The following is a 20585-nucleotide window of genomic DNA, read 5'->3' on the forward strand; positions in this document are numbered from 1 at the left end:
AAGTGTTTGATAAATTCCCGTCATGATTAGACAGATTGTGACCAGCAGATCTTCCTGTAGACAAGCGGCGGCTAGGGGGCGATAGTGGGCGACAGGTGCCCATAAAATAAAGTGTATATATATGCTATAAAAATCTAAACGTACAAAGGAGTGGGGCGCAGCCCCAGGGGAGGGGAGGTCCGGTCATACTGCTCCCCCGTTCTCCTCTTCAGATGGTTCTTCCTCTGATGAGGTCACTGATTTCCTGCGTGATGTCACTTCCTCCTCTGTCGGGGATTCTGAGGCGGTGGAGTCGTCTCGGGTCGTGGTGGAAGCGTCTGAGGTGTTTGCAGCTTCTTCGGCCTCTTCTGTTCTCTCCGCGTCGATTGCGGGCGGAATTTTCCGGTAGCCTCCGCTTCTTTCCATGGCTTTCCGAAGCCGCTCCCATCCCCCTTCCTCGCCCTGTAGCGCTCGCTCGTAGAGTCTGGCGTGAGACCTCAGCTCCCGGATCGATCGCTGAGTCTCCCGTGTCCGGCGCAGCAAGGCCTGAGAGCGCAGGGAGACCTCCAGCAGCTGAGGGGGGGATTGCGTGCACACTGTGAGGGCCATGTCCTCGGAAGGGGCGGGGCTTGGAGGGGCTAGACGGGGGGCTATCCTGGGATAAGAGCGCAGGAGGGGGAGGTGGGATGAAGGGGAGGCTCGTTTACGATGGTGTCGGAGCGGAGGCTGCAGGACGAGGAGGATGCGAGGCTGAAAGAAGGAGACAGAGAAGTTACCAGACGACCTGCGTGTCATAGCAATGACTTACCACCAGGGCGGCAGAACTGAGAAGAACGTGGGCGGTCAGCCGGGCGTCTCTACAATTAAAGGGCCAGTAACCTGAAGACGTGATGAAGCTGGAGAGTCCTGGAGGAGGGGGGGGGGCAGATAACTGGTACTAATGGTCCTGGGGACGTGATGCAGTGATGGGGGTCCGGGAGGAGGGGGGGGCAGATGGTCCTGGAGATGTGATGTAGTGATGGGGTTCCGGGAGGGGGGGGGGGTAGATAACTGGTACTATTCATTCTGGAGATCTGATGTAGTGATGGGGGTCCGGGAGGAGAAGCAGAAACCCCCGCCCCCTAATCCCGGACAGCCCCTTTAATATCTGTGGAATAATTCCTGGGATCTTCTGACTTTGTTGCTGTCAATAAATGCAGTTGAGCACTTTGTACCTCTGCTTGCTGTCTGTTCCTCACCTGTTTGAGGACCACGTTCTGCAGGATATATATGGGGGGACACGCCGTCTGTGGGGGGTCCGGAGTGGCGTCCGTCACGCTGAGACTTTCCGAACTGCTGTCTGTAAAGAGAAGACGTGGAGAACATCCGTCAGTGACTGGAGAGCGGCGCTCACGGGTCAGATCTCCCCCTCCCCCATCTCCTCCTGTAATGGATTCTCTGCCTGCACTATATATGATCTGCAGTAGAGAGATGGGGGTGGTTGTGATCATGGGATGGTTGGGGTAGTAGTCTCCGGGGGTGTCCCGTGTGCTGTACTTCTTTATGGCGGTCGTCTATTGGCTGTTCTGACTTGAACCGAGAACGTGCTGGGACTTGTGGTGATTTGTTTGGGTCTTGCTGGGACTTGTAGTCACTATATGGGCGCAATTACAGTGATGGCGACATGACCAGTGGGAGTGAGACCCCAACCTGGCAAAGGGGGTAACGATTGTCTGACGGGCTGGTGCTGTGCCCGGTTTAGTTTTGTTAAGAAGCGTTCCATTACATAGGCATAATGTCAGCGCCCTGGTGGTCTTGGACTGTGTAGGGGGGGGGGATGTCGGCACCCTGGTGGTCTTGGACTGTGTAGGGGGGGATGTTCGCACCCTGGTGGTTTTGGACTGTGTAGGGGGGGGGGGGGGGTAATGTCAGCACCCTGGTGGTCTTGGACTGTGTAGGGGGGGTGGATGTCAGCACCCTGGTGGTCTTGGACTGTGTAGGGGGGGTGGATGTCAGCACCCTGGTGGTCTTGGACTGTGTAGGGGGGGATGTCAGCACCCTGGTGGTCTTGGACTGTGTAGTGGTGGGGGGGTAATGTCAGCACCCTGGCGGTCTTGAACTGTGTAGGGGGGGGGGGGGATGTCAGCACCCTGGTGGTCTTGGACTGTGTAGGGGGGGATGTCAGCACCCTGGTGGTCTTGGACTGTGTGTAGGGGGGGGGGGGGATGTCAGCACCCTGGTGGTCTTGGACTGTGTAGGGGGGGGGGATGTCGGCACCCTGGTGGTCTTGGACTGTGTAGGGGGGGGGGGTAATGTCAGCACCCTGGTGGTCTTGGACTGTGTAGGGGGGGGGGGGAGGATGTCGGCACCCTGGTGGTCTTGGACTGTGTAGTGGTGGGGGGGTAATGTCTGCACCCTGGTGGTCTTGGACTGTGTAGGGGGGGGGGGTAATGTCAGCACCCTGGTGGTCTTGGACTGTGTAGGGGGGGGGGGAGGATGTCGGCACCCTGGTGGTCTTGGACTGTGTAGTGGTGGGGGGGTAATGTCTGCACCCTGGCGGTCTTGAACTGTGTAGGGGGGGGGGGGATGTCAGCACCCTGGTGGTCTTGGACTGTGTAGGGGGGGATGTCAGCACCCTGGTGGTCTTGGACTGTGTAGGGGGGGGGGGGGTAATGTCAGCACCCTGGTGGTCTTGGACTGTGTAGGGGGGGTGGATGTCAGCACCCTGGTGGTCTTGGACTGTGTAGGGGGGGGGATGTCAGCACCCTGGTGGTCTTGGACTGTGTGTAGGGGGGGGGGGATGTCAGCACCCTGGTGGTCTTGGACTGTGTAGGGGGGGGGGGGATGTCGGCACCCTGGTGGTCTTGGACTGTGTAGGGGGGGATGTCAGCACCCTGGTGGTCTTGGACTGTGTAGGGGGGGGGGATGTCAGCACCCTGGTGGTCTTGGACTGTGTAGGGGGGGGGATGTCAGCACCCTGGTGGTCTTGGACTGTGTAGGGGGGGATGTCGGCACCCTGGTGGTCTTGGACTGTGTAGGGGGGGGATGTCGGCACCCTGGTGGTCTTGGACTGTGTAGGGGGGGGATGTCCGCACCCTGGTGGTCTTGGACTGTGTAGGAGGGGGTGGATGTCAGCACCCTGGTGGTCTTGGACTGTGTAGAGGGGGGGGGGATGTCCGCACCCTGGTGGTCTTGGACTGTGTAGAGGGGGGGGATGTCGGCACCCTGGTGGTCTTGGACTGTGTAGGGGGGGGATGTCGGCACCCTGGTGGTCTTGGACTGTGTAAGGGGGGTGGATGTCAGCACCCTGGTGGTCTTGGACTGTGTAGGGGGGGGATGTTCGCACCCTGGTGGTCTTGGACTGTGTAGGGGGGGGGATGTCGGCACCGTGGTGGTCTTGGACTGTGTAGGGGGGGCTGGATGTCAGCACCCTGGCGGTCTTGGACTGTGTAGGGGGGGGATGTCGGCACCCTGGTGGTCTTGGACTGTGTAGGGGGGGGATGTCGGCACCCTGGTGGTCTTGGACTGTGTAAGGGGGGTGGATGTCAGCACCCTGGTGGTCTTGGACTGTGTAGGGGGGGGATGTTCGCACCCTGGTGGTCTTGGACTGTGTAAGGGGGGTGGATGTCGGCACCCTGGTGGTCTTGGACTGTGTAGGGGGGGGATGTTCGCACCCTGGTGGTCTTGGACTGTGTAGGGGGGGGGATGTCGGCACCGTGGTGGTCTTGGACTGTGTAGGGGGGGCTGGATGTCAGCACCCTGGCGGTCTTGGACTGTGTAGGGGGGGGATGTCGGCACCGTGGTGGTCTTGGACTGTGTAGGGGGGGGTGGATGTCAGCACCCTGGTGGTCTTGGACTGTGTAGGGGGGGATGTCAGCACCCTGGTGGTCTTGGACTGTGTAGGGGGGGGGGGGATGTCAGCACCCTGGTGGTTTGGGGCGGTGATGGAGGTGATGATACCGGTTTGCGGTGTTCTCTCCCAGGCTCCAGCGGTGTCTCCTCTTTTACTTTTCTTATTGTGATTGGACGGCATCGTTCTCTGCGTCGTTGCCGACATGAATAATCAATGTAATGGCCCCACACAAAGGAAATGCTGAGGGTTATAGTAGAGGTTGTCAGTGGAGAGAGGTGACCTGGGTTGTCAGATATCAGGGGGCCGTGAAGGTTACATGAAGATGATTGGGTGATCGTGCAGGTGGATGATTGACTCGCTATGTAGAGTAGATAAAATGGCCGCCTACCGGAGTACCCAGAATCCTTTTCTATCTCGCTCTGTGCCGGATCTTTCGTGCCCAGCAGCTTGTTGGTCTCCAGATTTTTTTCTTCCTGGGAATTGGGAGGTCCGGTGTCTGGCGGGGGAGACTTCATGTCTGCGGATGGGAAGCTGAGAAGAGACTGTGTCAGTGCAGGAGACCTCAATAACCCCCCAAATATTCCAGTCCCCAGAGGAGAGTGACCCGGCGCTGAGATAACCGGTTCAGGCTGTGGGTGGCTCAGTATCATATACCCAATCAGAAAGACCAGGGCGGAGGGATTATGTCTGGAGGACCCAGCCTCCATGACCGTTCACTCCCTTCAATGCCTCATTTTTCCTGTGGAGGCGCTGTAGGGGAACTGAACACTTGCTGCCGGGTTCCTCCATAGAAGACAGATTATTACTGTGGTCACAGCAGCATGACCCCCTAAAACCATGAAAGCAAAATCTATTCCAGAAACGTCTACTATTCATTTAATGCACAAAACTGGTCTCTACTCAACCACTAAATAAATCAGTTCTGTTGTCGGGGCTGTATATAGAACAGTATATAGTGCAGTATTCCTAGAGGTCGGGGCTGTATATAGAACAGTATATAGTGCAGTGTTCCTAGTGGTCGGGGCTGTATATAGAACAGTATATAGTGCAGTATTCCTAGTGGTCGGGGCTGTATATAGAACAGTATATAGTGGAGTGTTCCTAGAGGTCGGGGCTGTATATAGAACAGTATATAGTGCAGTGTTCCTAGTGGTCGGGGCTGTATATAGAACAGTATATAGTGCAGTGTTCCTAGTGGTCGGGGCTGTATATAGAACAGTATATAGTGCAGTGTTCCTAGAGGTCGGGGCTGTATATAGAACAGTATATAGTGCAGTGTTCCTAGTGGTCGGGGCTGTATATAGAACAGTATATAGCGGCAGTGTTCCTAGAGGTCGGGGCTGTATATAGAACCGTATATAGCGGCAGTGTTCCTAGAGGTCGGGGCTGTATATAGAACAGTATATAGTGCAGTGTTCCTAGTGGTCGGGGCTGTAAATAGAACAGTATATAGTGCAGTGTTTCTAGTGGTCGCGGCTGTATATAGAACAGTATATAGTGCAGTGTTCCTGGTGGTCGGGGCTGTATATAGAACAGTATATAGTGCAGTGTTCCTAGTGGTCAGGGCTGTATATAGAACAGTATATAGTGCAGTGTTCCTAGTGGTCGGGGCTGTATATAGAACAGTATATAGTGCAGTGTTCCTAGTGGTCGGGGCTGTATATAGAACAGTATATAGTGCAGTGTTCCTAGTGGTCGGGGCTGTACGTAGAACAGTATATAGTGCAGTGTTCCTAGTGGTCGGGGCTGTATATAGAACGGTATATAATGCAGTATTCCTAGTGGTCGGGGCTGTATATAGAACAGTATATAGTGCAGTATTCCTAGTGGTCGGGGCTGTATATAGAACGGTATATAATGCAGTATTCCTAGTGGTCGGGGCTGTATATAGAACAGTATATAGTGGAGTGTTCCTAGAGGTCGGGGCTGTATATAGAACAGTATATAGTGCAGTGTTTTCTAGTGGTCGGGGCTGTATATAGAACAGTATATAGCGGCAGTGTTCCTAGAGGTCGGGGCTGTATATAGAACAGTATATAGTGCAGTGTTCCTAGTGGTCGGGGCTGTAAATAGAACAGTATATAGTGCAGTGTTTCTCGTGGTCGGGGCTGTATATAGAACAGTATATAGTGCAGTGTTCCTGGTGGTCGGGGCTGTATTTAGAACAGTATATAGTGCAGTGTTCCTAGTGGTCGGGGCTGTACGTAGAACAGTATATAGTGCAGTGTTCCTGGTGGTCGGGGCTGTATATAGAACAGTATATAGTGGCAGTGTTCTTAGTGGTCGGGGCTGTAAATAGAACAGTATATAGTGCAGTGTTTCTAGTGGTCGGGGCTGTATATAGAACAGTATATAGTGCAGTGTTTCTAGTGGTCGGGGCTGTATATAGAACAGTATATAGTGCAGTGTTTCTAGAGGTCGGGGCTGTATATAGAACAGTATATAGTGGCAGTGTTCTTAGTGGTCGGGGCTGTAAATAGAACAGTATATAGTGCAGTGTTTCTAGTGGTCGGGGCTGTATATAGAACAGTATATAGTGCAGTGTTTCTAGTGGTCGGGGCTGTATTTAGAACAGTATATAGTGCAGTGTTTCTAGTGGTCGGGGCTGTATATAGAACAGTATATAGTGCAGTGTTCCTGGTGGTCGGGGCTGTATATAGAACAGTATATATTTAGCTGTAGTGTCTCTTGCTCTGGCAGGTGATGTGTGTACAATACATGGGTTGTATATAGGGTATATATTTAGCTGTAGTGTCTCCTTCTCTGGCAGGTGATGTATGTACAGTATATGGGTTGTATATAGGGTATATATATTTAGCTGTAGTGTCTCTTGCTCTGGCAGGTGATGTGTGTACAGTATATGGGTTGTATATAGGGTATATATTTAGCTGTAGTGTCTCTTGCTCTGGCAGGTGATGTGTGTACAGTATATGGGTTGTATATAGGGTATATATTTAGCTGTAGTGTCTCCTTCTCTGGCAGGTGATGTGTGTACAGTATATGGGTTGTATATAGGGTATATATTTAGCTGTAGTGTCTCTTGCTCTGGCAGGTGATGTATGTACAGTATAGGGGTTGTATATAGGGTATATATTTAGCTGTAGTGTCTCCTTCTCTGGCAGGTGATGTATGTACAGTATAGGGGTTGTATATATTTAGCTGTAGTGTCTCTTGCTCTGGCAGGTGATGTGTGTACAGTATATGGATTGTATATATTGTATATATTTAGCTGTAGTGTCTCTTGCTCTGGCAGGTGATGTGTGTACAGTATATGGGTTGTATATAGGGTATATATTTAGCTGTAGTGTCTCTTGCTCTGGCAGGTGATGTGTGTACAGTATATGGGTTGTATATAGGGTATATATTTAGCTGTAGTGTCTCTTGCTCTGGCAGGTGATGTATGTACAGTATAGGGGTTGTATATAGGGTATATATTTAGCTGTAGTGTCTCTTGCTCTGGCAGGTGATGTGTGTTCAGTATATGGGTTGTATATAGGGTATATATTTAGCTGTAGTGTCGCTCTGGTAGGTGATGTGTGTACAGTACAGTATATGGATTGTATATAGGGTATATATTTAGCTGTAGTGTCTCTTGCTCTGGCAGGTGATGTGTGTACAGTATATGGATTGTATATAGGGTAGATATTTAGCTGTAGTGTCTCTTGCTCTGGCAGGTGATGTGTGTACAGTATATGGGTTGTATATAGGGTATATATTTAGCTGTAGTGTCTCTTGCTCGGGCAGGTGATGTGTGTGTACAGTATATGGATTGTATATATGGTATATATATTTAGCTGTAGTGTCTCTTGCTCTGGCAGGTGATGTGTGTACAGTACAGTATATGGATTGTATATAGGGTATATATATTTAGCTGTAGTGTCTCTTGCTCGGGCAGGTGTTGTGTGTACAGTATATGGATTGTATATAGGGTATATATATTTAGCTGTAGTGTCTCTTGCTCTGGCAGGTGATGTGTGTACAGTATATGGATTGTATATAGGTTATATATATTTAGCTGTAGTGTCTCTTGCTCGGGCAGGTGATGTGTGTACAGTATATGGATTGTATATAAGGTATATATATTTAGCTGTAGTGTCTCTTGCTCTGGCAGGTGATGTGTGTACAGTATATGGATTGTATATAGGGTAGATATTTAGCTGTAGTGTCTCTTTCTCGGGCAGGTGATGTGTGTACAGTATATGGATTGTATATAGGGTATATATATTTAGCTGTAGTGTCTCTTGCTCTGGCAGGTGATGTGTGTACAGTATATGGATTGTATATAGGGTATATATATTTAGCTGTAGTGTCTCTTGCTCGGGCAGGTGTTGTGTGTACAGTATATGGATTGTATATAGGGTATATATATTTAGCTGTAATGTCTCTTGCTCTGGCAGGTGATGTGTGTACAGTATATGGATTGTATATAGGGTATATATATTTAGCTGTAGTGTCTCTTGCTCGGGCAGGTGTTGTGTGTACAGTATATGGATTGTATATAGGGTATATATATTTAGCTGTAGTGTCTCTTGCTCGGGCAGGTTATGTGTGTGTACAGTATATGGATTGTATATAGGTTATATATATTTAGCTGTAGTGTCTCTTGCTCGGGCAGGTGATGTGTGTACAGTATATGGATTGTATATAAGGTATATATATTTAGCTGTAGTGTCTCTTGCTCTGGCAGGTGATGTGTGTACAGTATATGGATTGTATATAGGGTATATATATTTAGCTGTAGTGTCTCTTGCTCGGGCAGGTGTTGTGTGTACAGTATATGGATTGTATATAGGGTATATATATTTAGCTGTAGTGTCTCTTGCTCTGGCAGGTGATGTGTGTACAGTATATGGATTGTATATAGGTTATATATATTTAGCTGTAGTGTCTCTTGCTCGGGCAGGTGATGTGTGTACAGTATATGGATTGTATATAAGGTATATATATTTAGCTGTAGTGTCTCTTGCTCTGGCAGGTGATGTGTGTACAGTATATGGATTGTATATAGGGTATATATATTTAGCTGTAGTGTCTCTTGCTCGGGCAGGTGTTGTGTGTACAGTATATGGATTGTATATAGGGTATATATATTTAGCTGTAGTGTCTCTTGCTCTGGCAGGTGATGTGTGTACAGTATATGGATTGTATATAGGGTATATATATTTAGCTGTAGTGTCTCTTGCTCTGGCAGGTGATGTGTGTACAGTATATGGATTGTATATAAGGTATATATATAGCTGTAGTGTCTCTTGCTCTGGCAGGTGATGTGTGTACAGTATATGGATTGTATATAGGGTATATATATTTAGCTGTAGTGTCTCTTGCTCGGGCAGGTGATGTGTGTACAGTATATGGATTGTATATAAGGTATATATATAGCTGTAGTGTCTCTTGCTCTGGCAGGTGATGTGTGTACAGTATATGGATTGTATATAGGGTATATATATTTAGCTGTAGTGTCTCTTGCTCGGGCAGGTGATGTGTGTACAGTATATGGATTGTATATAGGGTATATATATTTAGCTGTAGTGTCTCTTGCTCTGGCAGGTGATGTGTGTACAGTATATGGATTGTATATAAGGTATATATATAGCTGTAGTGTCTCTTGCTCTGGCAGGTGATGTGTGTACAGTATATGGATTGTATATAGGGTAGATATTTAGCTGTAGTGTCTCTTTCTCGGGCAGGTGATGTGTGTACAGTATATGGATTGTATATAGGGTATATATATTTAGCTGTAGTGTCTCTTGCTCTGGCAGGTGATGTGTGTACAGTATATGGATTGTATATAGGGTATATATATTTAGCTGTAGTGTCTCTTGCTCGGGCAGGTGTTGTGTGTACAGTATATGGATTGTATATAGGGTATATATATTTTAGCTGTAGTGTCTCTTGCTCTGGCAGGTGATGTGTGTACAGTATATGGATTGTATATAGGTTATATATATTTAGCTGTAGTGTCTCTTGCTCGGGCAGGTGATGTGTGTACAGTATATGGATTGTATATAGGTATATATATTTAGCTGTAGTGTCTCTTGCTCTGGCAGGTGATGTGTGTACAGTATATGGATTGTATATAGGGTATATATATTAGCTGTAGTGTCTCTTGCTCTGCAGGTGTTGTGTAATATTTAGCTGTAGTGTCTCTTGCTCGGGCAGGTGATGTGTGTACAGTATATGGATTGTATATAGGGTATATATATTTAGCTGTAGTGTCTCTTGCTCTGGCAGGTGATGTGTGTACAGTATATGGATTGTATATAGGGTATATATATTTAGCTGCAGTGTCTCTTGCTCTGGCAGGTGATGTGTGTACAGTATATGGATTGTATATAGGTTATATATATTTAGCTGTAGTGTCTCTTGCTCGGGCAGGTGATGTGTGTACAGTATATGGATTGTATATAAGGTATATATATTTAGCTGTAGTGTCTCTTGCTCTGGCAGGTGATGTGTGTACAGTATATGGATTGTATATAGGGTATATATATTTAGCTGTAGTGTTCTCTTGCTCGGGCAGGTGTTGTGTGTACAGTATATGGATGTATATAGGGTATTATATTTAGCTGTAGTGTCTCTTGCTCTGGCAGGTGATGTGTGTACAGTATATGGATTGTATATAGGGTATATATATTTAGCTGTAGTGTCTCTTGCTCGGGCAGGTGATGTGTGTACAGTATATGGATTGTATATAAGGTATATATATTTAGCTGTAGTGTCTCTTGCTCTGGCAGGTGATGTGTGTACAGTATATGGATTGTATATAGGGTATATATTTAGCTGTAGTGTCTCCTTCTCTGGCAGGTGATGTGTGTACATATATGGATTGTATATAGGGTATATATATTTAGCTGTAGTGTCTCTTGCTCGGGCAGGTGTTGTGTGTACAGTATATGGATTGTATATAGGGTATATATATTTAGCTGTAGTGTCTCTTGCTCTGGCAGGTGATGTGGTACAGTATATGGATTGTATATAGGGTATATATATTTAGCTGTAGTGTCTCTTGCTCGGGCAGGTGATGTGTGTACAGTATATGGATTGTATATAGGGTATATATATTTAGCTGTAGTGTCTCTTGCTCTGGCAGGTGATGTGTGTACAGTATATGGATTGTATATAGGGTATATATATTTAGCTGTAGTGTCTCTTGCTCTGGCAGGTGATGTGTGTACAGTGCTGAGGTGCCGCTCCTGGTTGTACAGTACACAGAGTACGGTGTTCGCCGGGGATGTGGTGACTAATACTCTGTACTGTACTTACTGTGCCGGCTCCTCCTGTACACTCCGCACACGTGGAGAGATGCGTGTGTACAAACCAAATTCCAGCCCTGTCCCTCTGCTGACTGCAGGCATTGAGTCCTCGCATCACCTGTCTTCTTACTTTTTTGTCCCGCTGACCGCCTGCCTGTCTCTCTGTTAACCGGTCTGTTCTGTCTCACCTCCTGTCTGTCTATGTACATGTGCCGGTCTCTCTGTTGAGTTGTTCTGCTTGTACTTTCCAGGTCTTTCTCTTTTAGAGGGACAATCTCTTCTTTCCTCTTGTTTCTGCTTCTTGACTATAAATTAAGAGACGATAGAACTCCTGTCCCCCTGTGTAGCGTGGCTCCTGTCCCCCTGCGTAGCCTGGCTCCTGTCCCCCTGCGTAGCCTGGCTCCTGTCCCCCTGCGTAGCCTGGCTCCTGTCCCCCTGCGTAGCCTGGCTCCTGTCCCCCTGTGTAGCCTGACTCCTGTCCCCCTGTGTAGCGTGGCTCCTGTCCCCCTGCGTAGCGTGGCTCCTGTCCCCCTGCGTAGCCTGGCTCCTGTCCCCCTGCGTAGCCTGGCTCCTGTCCCCCTGCGTAGCCTGGCTCCTGTCCCCCTGCGTAGCCTGGCTCCTGTCCCCCTGTGTAGCCTGGCTCCTGTCCCCCTGTGTAGCCTGGCTCCTGTCCCCCTGTGTAGCCTGACTCCTGTCCCCCTGTGTAGCCTGGCTCCTGTCCCCCTGTGTAGCCTGGCTCCTGTCCCCCTGTGTAGCTTGGCTCCTGTCCCCCTGTGTAGCCTGGCTCCTGTCCCCCTGTGTAGCCTGGCTCCTGTCCCCCTGTGTAGCCTGGCTCCTGTCCCCCTGTGTAGCCTGGCTCCTGTCCCCCTGCGTAGCCTGGCTCCTGTCCCCCTGCGTAGCCTGGCTCCTGTCCCCCTGCGTAGCCTGGCGCCTGTCCCCCTGCGTAGCCTGGCGCCTGTCCCCCTGCGTAGCCTGGCTCCTGTCCCCCTGCGTAGCCTGGCTCCTGTCCCCCTGCGTAGCCTGGCGCCTGTCCCCCTGCGTAGCCTGGCGCCTGTCCCCCTGCGTAGCCTGACTCCTGTCCCCCCAGCGTAGCCTGACTCCTGTCCCCCTGTGTGGCGCCTGTCCCTCTGCGTAGTGTGGCGCCTGTCCCCCTGCGTAGCCTGGCGCCTGTCCCCCCAGCGTAGCCTGACGCCTGTCCCCCCAGCGTAGCCTGACTCCTGTCCCCCCAGCGTAGCCTGACTCCTGTCCCCCCAGCGTAGCCTGACTCCTGTCCCCCCAGCGTAGCCTGACTCCTGTCCCCTCAGCGTAGCCTGACTCCTGTCCCCCCAGCGTAGCGTGGCGCCTAATGTCACAAGACTTCGATCACCCCGTCGTCTACACATCACAATTTGCCCCTTGTCAGTCGCTCAGATCCTGACACTTCTCCGTGTTTCCTGATTCCAACATCAACTATAAAAACCGACTGATCACCTGCTGCAGAATATATCACCCCCATAATATATCACCCCTAATATAACCCCCTAATATATCCCTCCTAATATATCACACCCCCAATATATCACTCCTATTATATTATCCTGCCTAATTTATGAACCCCCCAATATGTCCCTCCTAATATATTACCCCCCCAATATATCCCTCCTAATATATATCACACCCCCAATATATCCCTCCTAATATATCACCCCAATATATCCCTCCTAATATATCACCCCCAATATATCCCCCCTAATATATCACACCCCCAATATATCCCTCCTAATATGACACCCCCAATATATCCCTCCTAATATATATCACCCCCAATATATCCCTCCTAATATATCACCCCCAATATATCCCTCCTAATATATATCACACCCCCAATATATCCCTCCTAATATATATCACCCCCAATATATCCCTCCTAATATATTACCCTCCCAATATATCCCTCCTAATATATTACCCTCCCAATATATCCCTCCTAATATATTACCCTCCCAATATATCCCCCCTAATATATCTCCCATATATGTATCCCCCTAATATATCCCCTCAAGCGACATTGTAACCAGATCATCAGTGTTATTCACTTCAGCCGGCAGAGGTATGATGTTCTAGCTGCTCGGTGTAGCTACGTCTCTCTCTAAATACATATATACACATGTAGAAGAAGATGTCTGGTACCTGCTGCCTGTGTCGTTCCCTCGTTGCGGTTCTGTTCTCATGTGTTCTCCTCACTCCTCTGTGTTGTGGTTCCTCCTCGGCGCCGGCCCCGCTCTCCTCCTCCTCAGCGCCGGCCCCGCTCTCCTCCTCCTCAGCGCCGGCCCCGCTCTCCTCCTCCTCCTCCTCTTCCTCCTCGTTCACGCTGTGATATAATTATTTCTTACATTCTCTGACTCTTTATCATATTACATAACAGACGTCTCCACATGGACGGAACGTAAACTCTATCCTATCTATCTCATATCTATCTCCTCTCTTCTCTCTCTTCTTCTCTCTCTCTCTTCTCTCTTCTTCTCTCTCTTCTCTCCTCTTTCTTCTCTCTTCTTCTCTCTTCTTCTTCTCTCTTCTTCTCTCTTCTTCTCTCTTCTTCTCTCTTCTTCTCTCTTCTTCTCTCTCTTCTCTCTCTTCTCTCTCTTCTCTCTTCTCTCTCATATGTCTCTCTCATATCTCTCCCTCGCTCTCATCTCTCCCTCGCTCTCATCTCTCCCTCGCTCTCATCTCTCCCTCGCTCTCATCTCTCCCTCGCTCTCATCTCTCCCTCGCTCTCATCTCTCCCTCTCATATCTCTCCCTCTCTCTCATATCTCTCCCTCTCTCTCATATCTCTCCCTCTCTCTCATATCTCTCCCTCTCTCTCCATATCTCTATCTCTCTCCATATCTCCCTCTCTCCATATCTCCCTCTCTCTCCATATCTCCCTCTCTCTCCATATCTCTCTCTCTCTCCATATCTCTCTCTCTCTCCATATCTCTCTCTCTCCATATCACTCTCTCTCTCCATATCACTCTCTCTCCATATCACTCTCTCTCTCTCTCTCTCTCTCTCCATATCACTCTCTCTCTCTCTCTCTCTCTCTCCATATTACTCTCTCTCTCTCCCCATATCACTCTCTCTCTCTCTCTCCATATCTCTCTCTCATATCTCTCTCTATATGTCTCTCTCTCGCTCTCATATCTCTCTCTATATGTCTCTCGCTCTCATATCTCTCTCTCGCTCTCATATCTCTCTCTCGCTCTCATATCTCTCCCTCTCTTTCTCCATAGCACTCTCTCTCTCATATCTCTCTCTCTCCATATCACTCTCTCATATCTCTCTCTCTCCATATCTCTGCCTCTCTCTCCATATCACTCTCTCTCTCTGTCTCTCTCTCTCCATATCACTCTCTCTCTCCATATCACTCTCTCTCTCCCCATATCACTCTCTCTCTCTCTCTCTCCATATCACTCTCTCTCATATCTCTCTCTCGCTCTCATATCTCTCTCTCTCGCTCTCATATCTCTCTCTCTCGCTCTCATATCTCTCTCTCTCGCTCTCATATCTCTCTCTCTCGCTCTCTCTCTCTCTCTCTCTCCATATCACTCTCTCTCTCTCTATCACTCTCTCTCTCTCTCCATATCACTCTCTCTCTCTCCATATCACTCTCTCTCTCCATATCACTCTCTCTCTCTCCATATCACTCTCTCTCCATATCACTCTCTCTCATATCTCTCTCTCGCTCTCATATCTCTCTCTCGCTCTCATATCTCTCTCGCTCTCTCTCTCTCTCCATATCACTCTCTCTCTCTCCATATCACTCTCTCTCTCATCTCTCATATCTCTCCCTCTCTCATATCTCTCTCTCTCGTATATTGCTCTCTCGTTGCCATCTTTGCATTGTGTGTGTGTGTGTGTGTGACGCTGACGTACACTAACACTCGGTCCGTCATGTGCTGGGGATTAATCCATGAGTGGGGGGCACGATTTACAGAGGACTTGCGTGGGGGATGTGTTGCCCAGGTGTGTGTAGGGGGGGTGTTGCTAAGGTGTATGTAGGATGGATGTGTTGCTCAGGTGTGTGGGGGGGATGTGCTGCTCAGGTGTGTGTATGTAGGGGGGATGTTCTGCTCAGGTGTGTGTATGTAGGGGGGGATGTGTTGCTCAGGTGTGTGTGGGGGGGGGATGTGTTGCTCAGGTGTATGTAGGGGGGATGTGTTGCTCAGGTGTATGTAGGGGGGATGTGTTGCTCAGGTGTGTGTGTGTGGGGGGGATGTGTTGCTCAGGTGTGTGTGTGGGGGGGATGTGTTGCTCAGGTGTGTGTGGGGGATGTGTTGCTCAGGTGTGTGGTGGGGGGGATGTGTTGCTCAGGTGTGTGTGTGGGGGGGGATGTGTTGCTCAGGTGTGTGTGTGGGGGGATGTGTTGCTCAGGTGTGTGTGTGGGGGGGATGTGTTGCTCAGGTGTATGTAGGGGGGATGTGTTGCTCAGGTGTATGTAGGGGGGATGTGTTGCTCAGGTGTGTGTGTGTGGGGGGGATGTGTTGCTCAGGTGTGTGTGTGGGGGGGATGTGTTGCTCAGGTGTGTGTGGGGGATGTGTTGCTCAGGTGTGTGTGGGGGGGATGTGTTGCTCAGGTGTGGGGGATGTGTTGCTCAGGTGTATGTAGAGGGGATGTGTTGCTCAGGTGTGTGTGGGGGGGATGTGTTGCTCAGGTGTGTGTGTGGGGGGGGGATGTGTTGCTCAGGTGTTGGGGGGGGATGTGTTGCTCAGGTGTGTGTGGGGGGGGATGTGTTGCTCAGGTGTGTGTGGGGGGGGGTGTGTTGCTCAGGTGTGTGTGGTGGGGGGATGTGTTGCTCAGGTGTGTGTGGTGGGGGGATGTGTTGCTCAGGTGTGTGTGTGGGGGGGGATGTGTTGCTCAGGTGTGTGTGTGGGGGGGGATGTGTTGCTCAGGTGTGTGTGTGGGGGGGGGATGTGTTGCTCAGGTGTGTGTGGGGGGGATGTGTTGCTCAGGTGTGTGTGGGGGGGGATGTGTTGCTCAGGTGTGTGTGGGGGATGTGTTGCTCAGGTGTGTGGGGGGGGATGTGTTGCTCAGGTGTGTGGGGGGGGGTGTTGCTCAGGTGTTTGTGTGGGGGGGGTGTTGCTCAGGTGTTTGTGTGGGGGGGGGTGTTGCTCAGGTGTTTGTGGGGGGGATGTGTTGCTCAGGTGTGTGTGGGGGGATGTGTTGCTCAGGTGTGTGTGGGGGGGGTGTTGCTCAGGTGTTTGTGGGGGGGGATGTGTTGCTCAGGTGTGTGTGGGGGGGGATGTGTTGCTCAGGTGTGTGTGGGGGGGGGATGTGTTGCTCAGGTGTGTGTGGGGGGGGGATGTGTTACTCAGGTGTGTGTGGGGGGGATGTGTTGCTCAGGTGTGTGTGGGGGGGATGTGTTGCTCAGGTGTGTGGGGGGGGGGGATGTGTTGCTCAGGTGTGTGGGGGGGGATGTGTTGCTCAGGTGTGTGAGGGGGGTGTTGCTCAGGTGTGTGTGTGGGGGGATGTGTTGCTCAGGTGTGTGTGTGGGGGGATGTGTTGCTCAGGTGTGTGTGTGGGGGGATGTGTTGCTCAGGTGTGTGTGTGGGGGGATGTGTTGCTCAGGTGTGTGTGTGGGGGGATGTGTTGCTCAGGTGTTTGTGGCTGCAGGGGGTGTGATCAGAGTGTAAATGGTCTGTTTTCATGGTACAGTAGGGCGTGCAGACAGCGTGGATTTACAGTACGCCTGTTCCTCCTCTTCCTCCCTGTACACACTCTTACATAATGTTTGGTTTGTACAGTAGAAGCGAGCGGTGGCCACAAGGTACGGAATGCTCCAGTACACAGCGCCACTCCCCCACATGTTCCGGGACCTGCGCCAACACGAGGGAACAGACAAAAGTACAATGTGTCTGCAGCAAAACCCAATATATAACGCCCACCCGGACGTACAGAACCCGGCGCTCCAGAATCAAGAAACATATTAGTATGTTGAAAATGGACAGAGGGAGATAAAACTGCTCACAGGACGGGAGGTGCCTGTGCCGGGCGTTACGCTGTATAATAAAATGAGATGGATGGATATGAGAGCGAGAGAGAGATATGAGAGAGAGATATGAGAGAGAGAGAGAGAGAGATATGAGAGAGAGAGATATGAGAGGTGTGAGAGATATGAGAGGTGTGAGAGATATGAGAGGTGTGAGAGATATGAGAGGTGTGAGAGATATGAGAGGTGTGAGAGAGATATGAGAGCGATATTAGAGAGATATGTGAGAGAGAAATGAGAGAGATGATATGAGAGAGATATATGAGAGAGAAAGATATGAGAGAGATATGAGAGAGAGAGATATGAGAAAAAGATATGAGAGAGATATGAGAGAGAGAGAGATATGAGAAAAAGATATGAGTGAGAGAGATATGAGAGTGAGATAGATATGAGAGTTATGAGAGATATATGACAGAGATGAGAGATCTGAGAGAGAGATATGAGAGCGATATTAGAGAGAGAGAGAGAGATATGTGAGAGATGAGATGAGAGAGATATAGGAGAGAGGTGTGAGATATGTGAGAGTGAGAGATATGCGAGAGTGAGAGATATGCGAGAGTGAGAGATATGCGAGAGTGAGAGATATGCGAGAGTGAGAGATATGCGAGAGTGAGAGATATGCGAGAGTGAGAGATATGCGAGAGTGAGAGATATGCGAGAGTGAGAGATATGCGAGAGTGAGAGATATGCGAGAGTGAGAGATATGAGAGCGAGAGAGATATGAGAGCGAGAGAGATATGAGAGAGAGAGAGATATGAGAGATGAGAGAGATATGAGAGATGAGAGAGAGAGAGAGAGAGATATGAGAGATATGAGAATGAGAGAGATATGAGAGAGATATGAGAGAGAGAGAGATATAAGAGATGAGAGAGAGAGATATAAGAGATGAGAGAGAGAGAGATATGAGAGAGATATGAGAGAGATATGAGAGAGATATGAGAGAGATATGAGAGAGAGATATGAGAATGAGAGAGAGAGAGATATGAGAGAGAGAGAGATATGAGAATGAGAGAGAGAGATATGAGAGAGAGAGATATGAGAGAGATAGAGAGATAGATATGAGAATGAGAGAGAGAGAGATATGAGAGAGATATGAGAGTGAGATAGATATGAGAGTTATGAGAGATATATGACAGAGATGAGAGATCTGAGAGAGAGATATGAGAGCGATATTAGAGAGAGAGAGAGAGAGATATGTGAGAGATGAGATGAGAGAGATATAGGAGAGAGATCTGAGAGGTGTGAGATATGCGAGAGTGAGAGATATGCGAGAGTGAGAGATATGAGAGAGAGATATGAGAGAGAGAGAGAGATATATGAGAGATGAGAGATATGAGAGAGAGAGAGAGATATATGAGAGAGAGATATGAGAGATATGAGAGAGAGAGATATGAGAGAGAGAGATATGAGAGATGAGAGAGATATGAGAGATGAGAGAGAGAGAGATATGAGAGAGAGATATGAGAATGAGAGAGAGATATGAGAGAGAGATATGAGAGAGAGATATGAGCGAGAGATATGAGAATGAGAGAGAGAGAGAGATATAAGAGATGAGAGAGAGAGATATGAGAGAGAGATATGAGAATGAGAGAGATATGAGAGAGATATGAGAGAGAGATATGAGAATGAGAGAGAGAGATATGAGAATGAGAGAGAGATATGAGAGAGATATGAGAATGAGAGAGATAGAGAGATAGATATGAGAATGAGAGAGAGAGAGATATGAGAATGAGAGAGAGATATGAGAGAGAGAGATATGAGAGAGATAGAGAGATAGATATGAGAATGAGAGAGAGATATGAGAGAGAGATATGAGAGAGATATGAGAGAGAGATATGAGAGAGAGAGAGATATGAGAGAGATAGAGAGATAGATATGAGAATGAGAGAAAGAGAGATATGAGAGAGATAGAGAGATAGATATGAGAATGAGAGAGAGAGAGATATGAGAGAGATAGATGGATATCTCCAGATGAAATGTCAGCCTCAGTCGTATGTGGGTGCAGACCCCCCCGGTCAAGGCCAAAAGACCCAATACAAGTAGATCCAACAATCAGGCAGCCCCCGAGGTACAAGCAAAGTAGTGAAGGTGCTTTATTGGTCCATAGAAAAATACGACGTTTCAGTTCAACACAGGAGCCTCTCACGTGGATAATATCATGTCGTAGCAGCGTAAATATAGGAGAACCACAATCAGATATACATTGTAAAATATCGTGCCAATGGAGTACAACAATACATGTAAGACTTTACAAGAAGTGCAGAGGGAACTGATTATACAGTGTTTATAGAGACCATACATCAGTATCACATCACATATATAAGAAACAGTGTATCACATCACGTATAAGAAACATTGTATCACATCACATATAAGAAACATTGTATCACATCACATATAAGAAACATTGTATCACATCACGTATAAGAAACATTGTATCACATCACATATAAGAAACATTGTATCACATCACATATAAGAAACATTGTATCACATCACATATATAAGAAACATTGTATCACATCACATATAAGAAACATTGTATCACATCACATATAAGAAACATTGTATCACATCACATATATAAGAAACATTGTATCACATCATATATAAGAAACATTGTATCACATCACATATATAAGAAACATTGTATCACATCACATATAAGAAACATTGTATCACATCATATATAAGAACCATTGTATCACATCACATATATAAGAAACATTGTATCACATCACATATAAGAAACATTGTATCACATCATATATAAGAACCATTGTATCACATCACATATATATATATATAAGAAACATTGTATCACATCACATATATAAGAAACATTGTATCACATCATATATATAAGAAACATTGTATCACATCATATATATATATATAAGAAACATTGTATCACATCACATATATAAGAAACATTGTATCACATCATATATATAAGAAACATTGTATCACATCATATATATATATATATAAGAAACATTGTATCACATCATATATATAAGAAACATTGTATCACATCACATATATAAGAAACATTGTATCACATCATATATATAAGAAACATTGTATCACATCACATATATGAAACATTGTATCACATCACATATAAGAAACATTGTATCACATCATATATATATATATATAAGAAACATTGTATCACATCACATATATAAGAAACATTGTATCACATCACATATATGAAACATTGTATCACATCACATATAAGAAACATTGTATCACATCACATATATAAGAAACATTGTATCACATCACATATATAAGAAACATTGTATCACATCATATATATAAGAAACATTGTATCACATCATATATATATATAAGAAACATTGTATCACATCACATATAAGAAACATTGTATCACATCACATATATAAGAAACATTGTATCACATCACATATATAAGAAACATTGTATCACATCACATATAAGAAACATTGTATCACATCACATATAAGAAACATTGTATCACATCACAT

General features: G+C 47.5%; 1 protein-coding gene across 1 annotated transcript; it reads right to left on the minus strand.

Moving 5' to 3' along the window:
• Positions 1-19: 19 nt before the first annotated feature.
• LOC142709498 (uncharacterized) lies at positions 20-13491 on the minus strand. Its single transcript, XM_075848472.1, has 4 exons — positions 13234-13491; positions 4200-4342; positions 1218-1318; positions 20-729 (listed from the first exon to the last, which is right to left on the minus strand). Exons 1-4 carry the CDS (start codon positions 13272-13274, stop codon positions 184-186), a joined length of 831 nt encoding a protein of 276 aa, XP_075704587.1. The 5' UTR covers positions 13275-13491; the 3' UTR covers positions 20-183.
• Between the last annotated feature and the right edge of the window lie 7094 nt (positions 13492-20585).

This window comes from Rhinoderma darwinii, unplaced genomic scaffold (genome assembly GCF_050947455.1).
Source record: "Rhinoderma darwinii isolate aRhiDar2 unplaced genomic scaffold, aRhiDar2.hap1 Scaffold_41, whole genome shotgun sequence".
Lineage (NCBI taxonomy): Eukaryota > Metazoa > Chordata > Amphibia > Anura > Rhinodermatidae > Rhinoderma > Rhinoderma darwinii.

Bases quoted from the DNA above. Each gene is read 5' to 3' on its own strand.
- LOC142709498 (XM_075848472.1), bottom strand. From the start codon at position 13,274: ATGAGAACAGAACCGCAACGAGGGAACGACACAGGCAGCAG. The intron at 1,319-4,199 runs GTAGGCGGCCAT...TTCTCTTTACAG, and splicing joins AAAGGATTCTGGGTACTCCG to ACAGCAGTTCGGAAAGTCTC. The intron at 730-1,217 runs GTGAGGAACAGA...TCCTTCTTTCAG, and splicing joins AGAACGTGGTCCTCAAACAG to CCTCGCATCCTCCTCGTCCT.